This window comes from Equus quagga, chromosome 8 (assembly GCF_021613505.1).
Source record: "Equus quagga isolate Etosha38 chromosome 8, UCLA_HA_Equagga_1.0, whole genome shotgun sequence".
In the NCBI taxonomy this organism is placed as follows: Eukaryota; Metazoa; Chordata; class Mammalia; order Perissodactyla; family Equidae; genus Equus; species Equus quagga.
Genome location: NC_060274.1, coordinates 94,519,331 through 94,534,065, shown reverse-complemented (window position 1 = coordinate 94,534,065; position 14,735 = coordinate 94,519,331). Strand labels below are relative to the sequence as shown.

The following is a 14,735-nucleotide window of genomic DNA, read 5'->3' as shown; positions in this document are numbered from 1 at the left end:
GTTGCTATACTTTTTTGTTTAAAAATTGCCCTTTTGTCCTTTTTTGCTTTAGGTACTAAAACATTTTATGTTCATTTTCCTACCATTCAAAAATATTTGTCACAGTTTTAAACTCATGGGCATTTTTACATCTGATTTCTCATGGCCTATCTAGGAGTTGATTTAAATTTCATCTTTTTCAGGCTGTGTTTCTGAGCTCCTTCCCAGCCGTATACTCAGAGCTGTTGAAGCTCTTTGATGTCCGGGAAGTGGCCAACTTGGTACAGGACACCCTGGGCAGTCTGCCGACCATCGTGCACGTGGACGACTCCTTGCAGGCCGTTAAACTGCAGTGCATTGGCAAAACCGTGGAAAGCCAGCTCTATACCAACCCAGGTAGGGTGGTGAGTCTCTTGGATGAAATAATGTCTTTAGAAAGCCATTACTTACATCTTGCAGTCATAGGTCAGCAGAAGCAATTAAAAAAAGGAAACTGACAACTACTTTCTCAAAAGCATTGTTTATTTGGATGGTAGAATAAATTTAATAAGTAACCAGATACAAAAATATGGCTCTTAAAACTTTATTTCTAGCAAGAATGAAAACTCTAATGATTAAATAATTGGTTCTAATCACAAAGAATTGTAATATAGGGCATACTTTTCTTCTTGTTACAGATGTCATTTTTTTAAATTTCAATGAAATTTAACGTTTTCTCTCAGAGATGCTTACAGGGACCTGACATGAACCTTGTTTGTTTGTCTCTTTTGTTCTTAAAAGTTTTCCATCAATATAATTAGTTTTTGGGTGGTGAACATGATGTAATCTATACAGAATTCAAAATGTATTACAATGTACATTGGAAACCTATATAATGTTATAATCCAATGTTAGTGCAATTAAAAAAATTAAAAAAAAAACATTTTCCATCAATCTGTGTTCTGAAACTGGGTGAGAGTTTGGGTGTATTGTCATTTTTTATTTTATCCCAACAGCAAGTGATCAGTTACTAAATTAACTTTGTCCTACTATCTGTTATTAAATTCCATTGCCTCTTGTTTTCTTCTGGTTTTTCCTAAGATAAATAACAAAAGCCCAACCTCATTTTAAAGTTTGTTTTAAGAAGTTTCCATCAGTATCACTAAATTAAAAACTTAAAAATTGATTTTATTGGAAATTAGCTTTCTACATGAATGCATATATGTGTAATAGTATTTTTGAAATAGGGTTTCAAATATAGTCAACAAACCTTTTTTTACATTATTTTATTGTAAAATAGTTTAAACATTCAGGCAAGAATAGGATATCACATGAGTAAATGATTAACAAATCTTAACAACATCAAGTATTTGCTTTAGGTCTTTTATTAAGAAAGTCATCATTATCAAGAAACTTAGGCCCTCCTGTGTATACTCACTTCCTTCATAGACATTCCCACTATCAGAGATTCCATTCCCATTTTCTATGCCTTTATTGTATAACTTTAAAAATATATTATTTATTATCTTTTCAAACTTTTTTCATCTTTTAGTCTTTATATGATGACATGTTGTATATCATTCTATAGAGTGCTTCTTTTTGACTAATATTCTATTTTTATATTTATCCATGCTACTAGTTCATTTACTTGTTTACTATTGTATAATATTTTACTGAATGAGTAATCATGGTTAGTTTATTTTTTCTCCTGTTGATAGACGGTTAGTATGTTTCTGATTTCTTTTCCCTAAAATAAACAATGCTTCAATCAATGTAAAAGAAAGTTCAGCCTTCTGATTTCTTCCCATAAAAATACATCTTATCCTGGAGAAAAGATATTTCTTGCGGTGATTTACAAACTCGGCCTCTCAGAGCCCTGCAGGTTCTGCTGCGGTGATCAGGGCCTCCTCTGGGGTTGGGAACAGGGAGTATGGAGCGGAGAGGCCAGAGGTCCAGACTAGGCACCCCAGTTTGACTAGAACACCAATTCTGCTTTCACTAAACAGAGTTCATCCCCATCTCAGAGGAATTGGTTATTTCTGCTGTATTTCTGCTCCCTGGCCAGATAATTCTTTGTTTGGTTAAAGTCTGACATCGAAAGAGCAACACAGATAATGAAAATTGCTTTCAAATATAAGGAAATTATTTGGGAAGATTATGTTCATTATATGCCTCTGAGAGATGTATTCTGTCTGTGGATTCAGTTCCTTGTTGATTAGTGATGCTCAGTAGGTAGTAGAAAAATCAAGACTAAAGAGATACAAAGAGAAAAAGCTGCTACAATCCAGGAGAAAAGATATTGGGTCTTTGTGGAAGGTAGTGAGATTATTTATTGGGATGGGGGTGGAAGGACTCAGGAGACCCAGGAAATGTGGACCCTGGGTGTCTGTCTGTGCTGGTGACCTGGAGGAGAGGCTCAGAGCCAGTGCTGGGAGGCTATGATTGTGACACTGTGGTTCAGAGGAGGAAGAAAAGAAGGGAAAACCTGCCTCTCATGTTATGTGGGACAATCCCTGTGGAGGATGACTGTGGAGAAGTGTAAACCTGTGGAGAAGCAAAAACAGCTCCCGACCAACGGCATACTTAGAAGCACACACAGATGCTAGTGAGAGGAAAGACTTCTGTCACTGCCCCAGGAGGATGAGGCTTAGCTTGATGTTTAGTGACTCACCATTGAAGAAAACAGAGACTGTCACGTGTAACTGACAGGGCACATCAGGAAGGAGCCGCTCTTCAAGGAGAAAAACAGCAAGCGTCCCTAAGAGCCTTCCAAGGTTTGAACTACCCTCTATTTCAATCACAGAGAAACCTAGAAATCATAGGGAAATCACAGGGAAAATCACAGGGAAACCAGGAAAGCATTTCTAGTGACTCCTAAATTCTAAGTCAGAAACTATGGACTTTGGGGATAGATGGAGCATATCTGTGTCGTTCAGTTGAAGGATGAGATATCAAAGGAAAAGAAGATGTGCGATGCAAATGGTAGATGCCATAGATGGTGTCAAAGAATAGGATAGGATGTCTTGGATTGTGTTAAGAGGAGAGTGTGATTTCCTACAAGGACCATGGTACATCTCACAAAAATAGGCAGATTATGTCTAACCGGAGAGGGAAGAAAAGGGACAATGTGAAACTGTGTAATTAAGGGCATAGTGAGGGTACAAAGAATCACGGTAAAAGAGGTTCCAGTAGCCACAATCCCCTGGGAATAACAGGTAAAACGGTTAACACTTTTGATCTCTCCTTTAAAAAAAAAATGCACATATACAACCTACTACTTACAACAGAGAAATGATTTTTTTTAGGGAGCTTGGAATTTGGATACCCCAGTTTTGTCATATTTCCCCAGAAGTTACCATAGCCAAATGACAGGGAGAGGGTAAAAAATTACCTAGGAACTATAAACATAAAGAAATGAATTGCGTCTCCCAAATATGGAGAAATTAGACTCATGCATTAGATACAGTTTTGGTGTGTTAGTTTCCTATTCCTACTGTAACGTTTACTACAAACTTAATGGCTTAAAACAACACACACTTTGTATCTTACAGTTCTGTGGGGCAGAAGTTCAAAACACTTCTCACTGGGCTAAAATGAAGGTGTCAGTAGAGCTGCATTTCTTTGTGGAGTGTCTAGGGGAAAATCCATTTTCTTGCCTTTTACAGCTAAAGACCACCTGCCTTCCTCGGCTTGTGGCTCCCTTCTTCCATCTTTAAAGCCAGCAGGGTAGCATCTTCAAATCTCTCTCTGAGTATAACTTTTCTAAAGACCCATCTTTCAGCAATTGTCTTTGGCACATACTCTCTGTTCTGAGAAACAAAAGTGTCGTTGAGGCAGGCCAAGAATTAGACGCTTTGTCCTTAGCTGACTACATATCCAGTTGATATGTAAAGTCCTTATCTCTACTTTTTCTTGTCCCATTTGGGATTTATAATTTTAATCAAGAAAGTGTCATTTGTAACTTCTATCTGGCCAAGATTGTGCTACTCTGAGCTTAATTCTGATCAGCAAAGAAAAACTGGTTAGTGATATAGAAGTGAGGAGAATCTGGGAAAGTCAGTTCATTTTCTGGGGTTCATATTAGCCGGAGAAAGGAGTACAGGGTACAGTTGGCCACACTTTAAGAAAATACATTTCAAAACATTTTGATGAAAAAGACCTTAGATGTTACAATACCCCCCAGGAAAGACAGAAAGTTCCAAAAGTTGTCTTTGCACTAGAATCCTGTAGTAGGGTTCTCCTAGGGCATTTGACCAAACCTGAAGGACATAGCTAAGATTTGGAATCTAAGTAGATTGATATTCAATGTCCAATTCTAAGTCATCTGGGGTCCAGACAGAGTTATTTAAGATCTAAAAATTGAACAACTCACTTTTTCCTTTCTCCCCACAGTTCTCTTCTTCCTATTTCCTGAAGACCAAGAAAGGGTGTTTTAGGATAGGAATTTCTTAAGAAAGTAGCCAAATATAGTTTTATATGTTTTTGCTGGATACTCCTCAGTCCCCATTAGCACTTTTGTGTATTTCATACGAGGCTCCAAAAAAAATAAAGAAAGGGAGACAGGGAGGACGGTGAACTAGAAGACTTTTAAAAGCGTATTCTGGGAATTAATGCCTCCCCTCCCCCTCCATTTTAGGCCTTAATATAAAGGGAAGACATTTGATGGTTTACCTACTCATTTGACAACTTTAACAAGAAAATCTTACTACAGTTGATGGGTGCCTAGTAGGTTTTATTTCTTGGAACTATAGTGAAAGTATAGTTTAGTATTGACTTTTCTTGAATTGCAAATGATTAGATTCCTTTCACACTTGAAAATGCCGTTTGTATAAAACTTTTCTGCATGCCAGAGCTTACAAAGTAGTACCTGGGCCTCATCAAGACTAATAGAGTCGCGTAAATAAGGGATTCTCTTTTCTCTAGAAGTGGAATTAGAATGCAGGGCCATTGGAAAAAGTGTAAAGACTTCAGATTTTTTTAGGTAGGTTTCATGTTGGTTATCCAATATAAAAAAAATATTTTTAAAAATTATCTGAGACTTCAAGAAAGCATTTGGTTAAAAATCCTTAACGTTCCACCGCCTCCAGCCTGGCTTCCTTCATTCCCTCCCTCCTCTCTGCCCTCAGCTGTGTTCCCCTCAGGCTCCCTTTCTCTAAGTGGAAAAACTCAAGAGAAAAGGCCTTTCTCAGTGTCCTCTGCTATCAGGGAGCTTGGAGAGCACTGGCTCAAAGTTTAATAGTTTCACATTTGTTCAGGCTCCATTCTTGGCTCTCATTAAAAGTTTGTCCACATAATTTTTTTAAGTATATATTAGTTAAAACCACGTTAAAGTGTAGTTCTTAAAGAAGTACTTGAAAAGGAGCTTCTTTGGAAAATAATTTCTACATCTTTTCCTAGAAGGGACAAGATAAAATTAAGAGTTTTAGGTAATACATCACTGAATATAGAATTTAAGATGAAAAATATATGTCACCAAAATCATAGTTGTGACCCTAAGTGTTATCTGTGGTGTTTGAAAATAAATGTCAACGTCTGTATTTTGGGCGACTCAACATCCAGTTTAAACTTTTTTCTCTTACTTTGTTTCTAAACTTTTCAATACTGGTTGGTATGAGCAAGCACAGTACTGGGGAAAAGATGAAATTTGGATCTTTTCCTTTCTTACACATCCCTCATCCACATTTGCAAAGATTTTCAGGGGGTGGGGAGCAGGGCCAGGGTGTGTGTCTTGTTTCTGGTGCCACAAGCAGCTGCCGCAGTTTGTGTCAAAATATGGTGTTGGGAGTAGCTGAGTTCTCCTGGTGGCTCAGGGCGAGCACCAGCGATGGAGTCATTGTAAACTGGACTGTGATGATGTGTGTCCTACTCACTTCCCATTTAAGCTGTGTTAAAATTTGCAGACAGAAGTGTCAGCCTCCATTTCAGTTGCCTCTCATATCCGGTAGAACTCATGGTGTAGTTCATTTATTCATTCAACAAATGTTTATTGTGGGCAGAGACCACTCCAGATATTATGTTAGAAATATTGTAGCAAATTAAACAGATATAGTCCTTGTCCATGGTCTGTTTATAGTGTAGCCTGAAAGCAGAAGTTGAACAAGTAACTAGAGTTAGGACAGCAGTTGTGCAGGGGCAAGTGTACGCGGTGCCACGTAGCAGGGAGACCTGAGTGAGTCTTGGGGTTCATCCCACTCGCGTAACCTTAATTAGTGATCCATGTGCTGACACAACTCCCAAAGTTGCACTTCTAGGCCAGATCTCTCCTCCAAGCTCCAAAACTGAGTAGCCATCTGTCCTCTCAAAATCTTTACATGACGTCTCACGGGCTCCTTACACTCAGCATGTCTAAAATGGAAACCTCAACTTTGTCCCCCTCCAAGCCTGCTCTTCCCTGTCTTGGCATACGGCAGCACCATCCACATAGAAACCTGAGAGCTGTTCTTGAAACCCTCTTCTCCCTTTTGCCCTTCATCTCCACCTATCACCAAGACTCCTCTTGGGCCTCCATAGCATCTCTCCCATCTGGCCACTTCTCCCCACTCCACCTGCCACATCTCCAGTCCAAACTACCACCTGGTCTGAACAGCCTCCATTGTTTCCATACGTGTTTCCCATCTCTCCTTTCTCCTATCCACCTATGTAGCCAAGGTTCTCTTTCAAAAACTCATCCCAGCTGATGTCACTCCTGGCTCCTTGACTCGCATCCGCATTGTTTTGTTGTTTTGAGAGTACGCTCCAGGACTGATATTCTAGGCCTCGTGATCTAGCCTTGCCTGCCTGCCTGGTTCCATCTCTGTATTACTTCACTCTGTTTGGAACCCACTTTCTCCTCCTCCTTTCTGAACCTACTTGATCCCCATTCACCCTTCAGGGCTCAGTTTAAGTCTCATTGTCTCAAGAAATCTCCTGTCTTCCCTCCCCACCCCATTATCACTATTACAGTATGCTTATACTTCTTTGGCTTTTTGCTTCTTGGGTCACCTAACACAACTGTAACTAAAGAATTGGGTATTTAGTTGTTTAATGTCAGTTTCTCTCCCTCCCCACAGAAGGAAAGCCTTTGAGGGCAGGGGCTTTATTTTGATCACAGTTATATGTCCAACTTCCAGTATCTAATGCGTAGTCGGTGCTGGACAGACATTTCATGAATGAGTGCTGTGGACTGGGTCATGTACTAGGCCTCAGGATGGAGCAGCAATCGCTATTGAATAAATGATGCTATAAAAAGAAAAGGAAATCTTATTGGAAAAGCAACTTTTGAGCTACAGATGATCACGAATATGACAACAGAATAGTATGGGGTGTGGGAGTCCCAGATCAGGAGCAGAGCACAATTGACAAAAGTAAGAAGTAAATCTAAGGCCAGACCTCCTTGTGTTGGTAGCCCAGTGGCAGGCATGAAAAGAAACGTGAGACTAAATCTCTCCTAAGAGAAGTCAAAAAGACAATGAGGGAAAGCAGACAAACGCTGATAAAGGTGCTTTCCCAGTCGTGGATGCCTTGCATTCCTTATCATTTTGCTTTGGGAAGGATACCCCGTGGTGGAGGTAGCCAGGATGGGATTAAATCCAGCGGGTAAGATCCGTAAGCCACACACGGAGATCCTCCTTGGCTCTCCACTGCTGTTTTCCTCTGTGATCCTGACGTTGTCTGCATGAGAATGTAGCCCCTGAATCGTCTGCAGTCCTTTGTGCTCTGTGTTGTCTGTCCTCCAGTGTCTGAAAGGCTTGTTTGCAGGTTTTGTTGCTGTCTGTGATACTGGCAGTTCAGTGCCTGGTGGCTTTGATCACAAAGGCCCAGCCCAGCTTTGATTTCAGGTTTTCTGCCATTCTGGTGCTTCTGTGCAGCCAGCAGCTCTGCTACATGCAAAGCTGTGCCACAACCTGACCCCGCCCACCTGGTGTACAATCTCCCCATCCTGGGGCTGCCACAGAGCAGCTGCTCGGGCATCCCGCTGATGTCCAGCCCACGCTGAGGCCTAGTTTGTGGAGAGTGCTGGCAACCCTGTGTCCTACCACAGGACGCACAGACTCGCTCCCTTGTGGACAGAAGCTAACTTCAAGGATCCTAGTCTAAAGCTTTGTTGATAGAGGAGGCAAAAGGTCAGTTTGTGACTTGCCTCAAGATTAACCTCAAGGAGGAAATCTACCAGCATTTCTTAGCTGCCTCTCCCCCTTCCTAGCCCCACATCCATTGGGAATTACTAATGGAAACTGGCTTTATCCACACAAGTGTGTACAGGCAAAACAAAAAGTAAATGAGAGCCACTCCTTTATACACTCAACAAGACGCACAATGCCATGAGCTTTGCCTGAGATATGGAACATGAGTGTATTGACCCTTTCAAGGGCAGAACCTGCATAACAGATTCTACTGTTAAGTGTATGGAAAGTTAGTGTTCGTTTAACTATGGGTTTTCTTTTTTCTTTGGGCCTGCTTGATGAATTCAGGTGTTTTCTTTTAAAGGTAACAATTAGCATTTTAACCAGTCAGCTTGTTTGGCATTTACCCCGATTCTCTCATTTGCATTGGCTGACATTGCCCTAGTAATGGAGAAAAAGTAAATGGGATAGTCGTGTATTTCTTCTTATACACACCACACGCGAATTGTTTCCCTTACTTACTTTTTTGCAGTAGATATTTTCTTCACAGTTGGTTGCAAATTGAATTTTTAGAAATCAGATCCCACTGACTCCAGGAACATATCAGATAAGCTTTATCTTCCTTCCTAATTAAACATCGCCAGGCAGGGACTCCTGTCATTTAAGCTTTCAGTTTCTTTTTCTTGGTTCTTTTTGTGAAGTAATTGGTTTATAAATAAGTATTTAAGTTCCCTGGTCAGTCTTATGTTTAAGCCTGAGATGGATTATTTCACGAGTTTGGATTTTAATATTTTGTGTTCGTTTTCTTAAAGTGAAAAATGCCTGTTCCTTACATGGGTTGTTTTGATGGTAAACCCAAAGCCAGACCTCCTTGTGTTGGTAGCCCAGTGGCAGGCATTAAACGAAATATGAAACTCCAAACCTCACTCATAAAGAAGTCAAGAAAACAATGAGATAAATCAAACACTGATAAAGGCACTTTCCCTGTTGTGAATGCTTTGCATTCCTTACGGCTTTTATCAGGATACAGAATCAGATATTCTGTTACCTATGGATATACCTTATTACACTGGCTAGAAATCCAGTACAGTGTTGAATTGAGTAGATGAAATTGGCCATCCTTGCCTTATTTTTGATCCTAAGGAGAAAGCATTCAATCTTTCACTATTATGATAGCTAAAAGTAGGCCTTTCATTAATGTCTCTTATCAATTTGAGGAAATTGCCATCTATTCTTACCTTTCTGACAGTTTTATCATGAATGAATACTGAATTTTGCATGTTTTTTCTAGATCTTCTGCTAATATGGTGAATTACGTTGATTGATTAACTTTCAAATGTTAAACCAACCTTGTATTCCCAGGACAAATTTATTTAATCATAGTGTTTTATATTTATATATAGATATATATATAATATCTATATGTAAAATAGATTTATTTTGCTAAAATTTTATAAGGCTTTTTGCATCTATGTTGATGAGAGATATCAATCTGTAGTTTTCTTGTAACATCTTGGCTAATTTTGGCATCAATAATGCTGGCCCCATAAAACAAGTCAGTTGGGTTCCCTGTCTGTTCTGTTTTCTGGGAGGATTTGTGTAGATTTGATATGACTTCTCCCATAAATGCATCATAGAATTCATAGAAGCCATCTGGGCCTGAAATTTTCCTTGTAGGTTCTTAACAAATTTGATTTCTTTAATAGGTATAGAGTTCTTTAGGCTGTCCTTCTTTTTTTAACGAGTCAAGTGGAATTATAATTTATGCAAACTATTTATAAGACACATGGGTTTTTATAAACCAAGAATAATCTATCTGAATTGTTTACAGATGACATCTTTTAGAAAACCGAGCACAACAGGGAAAGAAGTTGGGCATTTGCAAGTGGGCACACCCATAAATGATATGATCATTATGGACCTATAATAAATAATAATTTTGTGCTTGAGACATCCTGTTGAAAAATAAACACTCAAGACAACAAGCATACCTTCTATTTTGTTTTCAAAAGATTGAAATATATACTGAATAAGTCAATTTTTAGGTTACTTATCACCTTACTATTTCAAATACTTATTTAATGGCAAGTTCGGGATCCATGTAAGACTCCCAGTTAATGGAGGATTGATACATATACAGTCACAATTCATTACTGATGGATTCACTTACTTGTGAAAATTTACTTGTAACCTCAAAATCAATATTTGTGACACTTTCATGTTCATTTCTGGACATGCACAGAGTGGCAAAAAATTTGAGTTGCAAGATGCACACATTCCTAGCTGAGGTCGAACAAGGCGGTGCTCTGCCTTCATTTCCACTCTCATATGGAGGTGACCAGAGGCTGGAGGCAGTAGGGGGCAGTGCCGTGCAAGAAGCTCCAGCTCTGGGACCTGTTGACAGAGTTTGAATCCCATCTCTGGGCCCTGTTTGTGGGGTAGCCTCAGGCGAGTCGCTTAACACTTCTGATCCTCATTTTCTCTTTTGTAAAATAAACAAAAGAGAATCTGCTTGAGTGAGTTGTTTAAAGGATTTCAGATTATAATCTATGTAAGATTGTACAGGTATATATATATTTCCTCTAAGAGAAATGATTCAATTTTTGCTGTTTCATTGTTCCCAGTGACTTTTTAGAACTTAACGACCATGAATAACAAGAATCGACTGTATTTATTTTTCCTTCCTGATGACAGTATACAAATACGATTTTCAGATATTAAATAAACTTTGCTTTTAGGGTGAAGCTCATCTGGTCCTGAAATAATACATACTTTATATATTGGTGGAATTTATTTGCTAAAGTTTTGAAAAAAGGTTTTTGTATCTATAGTTAGTAAAGGGATTTTTTAAAGGTGTGTAATCTCACAAGTTTAGGAGAATGGTAGAGAAGATGACAACATTTAAGAGATGTCAACAATTTTTATAAAGATGAGTGGCAACTGCCCGCAGACAAGAGAAGGCTGACCCATGGACAGGTGTGTGGAGCTGGGGTGGAGCCAAGAGACAAACTAGTTTACACTGTAGAACCACAGACAACTCAGGGCGGTTTCAGAAAGGATCAGGAATTGAAAATACCAGATATCTCTAAAGATTAAGAGTGCTAGAAGTAGGGAAATTGGTTAAAAAAATCTTTAGAAGGAACAGTTAGCACCCTGCCTCAATCCCCACCTCTATTTTAGCAAGAAAATGGAAAATTTACTCTCGAGAGAAAGTGAATGAGACATGCCTGGATTGAGAAGAATCAGACACTGCTAAATTTGGGGATGAGGTTTCACACTATAAACAGGGCCTCACAACTAAACCTCTTCCTTTCTTGATTTCAAATTACAAAAAGATAATGGGTTCATGCTCCCCAGAGAGGAGATTGCAGATTCCTCTCTAGAGAAACTGAGCAGCCCACAAGAAGACATTTCAGATTCTGAAATTTGGGGGTCCCCTGATGAAAATATCTGGTTGCCTCCCCTCCCTTCGGCGAAGCTTCACCAGTCCACAGCTTGCCTAGACACACAGTGTTTTTTTTTCCTCTTAGCATTTTAGTACCTCACTTGTAAGGATGAATGGACAGCAAAAGATCACCAGGTTCTGGAGAAAAATCTCTAATGCGAAAGGCAGAGGCCAAAATGAAGAAACAAAAAAAGAACTTGAAAGAAAAAGATAATTCAGGATGAAGAAAAAGTCAAAAAATATCTCTGTTTGCCCCAGAAAGATAGTGCATTCATGAAACAAGAATGGGAAACTATAAAAAGAGATCATCTAGAGAAATAAAGAGGAATGGCTGCATAATGAAAATGCAAAACATCTTGTTTGAAAATTATTAGGAATTACGTGATGGTGCAGCAGAGCGTTAAACCAAGCATGGGGCTTTCCTGAGCACAGAGACCTGTGTGACCACATGGGTTGCACAGCCATGATACTGGCCTTAGAAGTAAGAAAGAACTCGTGTAGATTAAATATATGATTGCATAAATATGAAAATTGAATAGAAGGGTTGGAAAATAAAGTAAGGAAATTGCCCAGAAAGTTGGACAAAAAGATGAAAAAATGTTCAAGAAACGTAGAAGATAAACGTTTAAGAGATTCATGACATGAATGTAGTCAAAGTTCCAGACAGAGGACAGAAAAAATAGTGGGAAGGAAATAATCCTAGAAATACTTCAAGGCAAGTCCCCAGAAGTAAAGGACATGGCTTTATAGATGTAAAGAGCCAAGTCAAGGCACTTATACTTATGAAATTTCAAACTAGCAGGAATAATTTCCTGAAAGCTTTCAGAGAGAGAAAAGCAAAAATAAAACAAAACAAATCCTGTCATGGACAAAGGGTTGGAATTCAGAACGGCAGCAAATGCAAAATGTTAATTTAGCCAGAAATTGTAATATAACTGCTTTTGAGAGGCTAGGGAGAAGAAAAAGGGGCAAAAAAACTAAATTCTCATCTGCTATAGTAGGAAGTCAGTAGATAATCAATCTCAATGAAAAATTAGGGAACAACAAGCGAAGCGTACCATTTAGATATTTAGAGATAGGCAATTAAAAAATAAGCCTATTTCCATAAAAGAGTCAAAGGCCTCTTGAGTGCAGGAATCGCAGGTTGGGGAAAGGAGCTACTGTTTTTCAGTATCAACCTTGTAGAACTAGTACCTTTTCAACCACATATGTTAATAATTTGACAATTAAAATCAAAGAGTAGATAGGGATTTGCACGAGGTTTGCGTGGGACTACAGATGTGACACTAATGCTTCTTCTCTCTTCAGATTCCAGGTACATTCTCCTGCCTGTCGTGTTACATCACCTCCACATGCACTTGCAAGAACAGAAGGACCTGATCGTGTGCGCGCGTATCCTTAGCAACGTATTTTGTCTCATCAAGAAAAATAGTTCAGTAAGTAAATACAGATCATAGTATGTAGTTCCCATCAAATGTCTTCTGGAAATAAAGTGTTAAAAGTCTTCAAAGAAACCAGGTAAAGAGTAACCCTCTGAGGTTCTCACTTTTATTTCCAGCTGGTTTGGACTTGATGCTTTTCCTCTGAAAGAATTTTTTTAACCTGTGGGATTGCTGTAACCCCAAATAACCTGGGTTTCCTAAACTTATATTTCAAGAAAGAACTGAATACTCAGGGAGAAAAATTAGAAATCTCAAAGCCTCCCACATGTGTCTTTAATCTTGATGAATGCTTTGTGGCAGGAATAAATTTCTACTTGCACAGTGAAGTCTTTTCTGGCCCATTCTGTGAAAGCCTGCATGATGATGCTCAGAGCTTGGCCGTTGCCCTTGGGCCTGGTCCTGTGGACATTGCGGAAGCAGAGGAAAGTCCCAGGAGCCTGGGGGTATCTTGCACTACAACCATTACTGGGCCCCAACGGTAATCACTAAATGGTTGTGGCTTTGGGAATTCCTGTTGGTGTTCCTGACTCTTGATGCAATGCAATTGCGTTAGAGGATGCAGTGCAAATAGAGAAAAATCACATGCTTGCTTATAAATGGGGGAAACTCAAGAGTATTCATGGCTCAGGTCATGGCTCAGGTTTCATCTGATGTGAAATCCCCCTATGAAGGATGTCCTATTCCAATTCTGTCAATCGGCACCTGTTAATTAAGCATTATACTCATCTGTAACAACTTTTGCAAAGCAGGGTTGGCCAGTGAGTACAGAGACTCCTGCTTCTCTACCTCCCTGTTATTACTATGCTGCATTTTCCCCATTTTTGTCACTCTTACTTATGATCAGCTTATAAAGAGCTCAGCAGTCAGCTGGCGTGGGACCCTAGTGGGAGTGGTGGAGATCGGGCCCCAGTCCTGTGGGAACAGAGTTGGCACTTGAGAGAAAAAGGCCAGGAGCTCTGTGTCTGTAAGTATAATAATAGAGACCAGCACGGTGAGGGATGATTGAATTTTACGCACCCCAATGATCCCAGGCCCCAAGGGCAATCTGGGACTGGGGAGAAGAGTGGTGACAGTGGAGGACATTAGTTCTGCTTTAAAACTGTCTCCACACAGATCAGTAAAGCATGGCTATGCCATGCCTGGTTAGAATGGTTTTGCAAACTCTTAATTGCTAAGAGTAAAAAGTAAGTTAGAAAGTCGCTGCAGAAAACTGAAAACTTCAGGTGGTAGTGGAGGTGATATTTTTTTTTTATTTCTATTTCAGTTTGGAAGTTGCAGTCAATTTTTGGACTTATCTGATAAGGAAATCAGAGCAGAAACTCTTCTCTGGGGGAAAAACCTTGGTAGTTTTCTTGCAAGAAAGTTTATCATAAAATTCTAGCCAAAAAGCTCTTTCACACTTACTCTTTCTGGAAGGTTTCTTTGCAAAGGCACTCTTCTTGGTAGGGAGCATTTGTAGCTAGCATTTCGTCTGGTGCAGATAGAATAAGAACTCAAATCCACGACATACAGTCATTGCAGAGCAATTCGGGTTGCTCTCTCAAGTCCTGGAGTCTGGGTTAGTATTAATTTTGCTTCAGGAAAGTGGTCCCCACTATGACCACTGATATTAGATCCAGTCTGTAGCTAATGATACTCACCTAGACTGAATGCTATTTGCTAATCTTCACATGTATGATTTTTTAAAATTCGTTTTTATAGGAATAGGCATTAGCACTTAAAATAGAGCTTTGGAAATGACTCCTGCAACACCAGTGATGAGAAGAATAAATGTAAACACAACCTAAA

General features: G+C 39.4%; 1 protein-coding gene across 4 annotated transcripts in view; it reads left to right on the top strand.

The window, feature by feature from the left end:
- DOCK4 (dedicator of cytokinesis 4) overlaps positions 1-14,735 on the top strand; it is a 432,596-nt gene that overhangs the window by 302,354 nt on the left and 115,507 nt on the right. For all 4 annotated transcript variants that reach the window (XM_046670233.1, XM_046670234.1, XM_046670231.1 and 1 more), the window contains exons 23-24: positions 183-375; positions 12,814-12,941. In XM_046670233.1, coding sequence (XP_046526189.1) covers positions 183-375; positions 12,814-12,941 — 321 coding nt within the window. The remainder of the gene's footprint in view (positions 1-182; positions 376-12,813; positions 12,942-14,735) is intronic.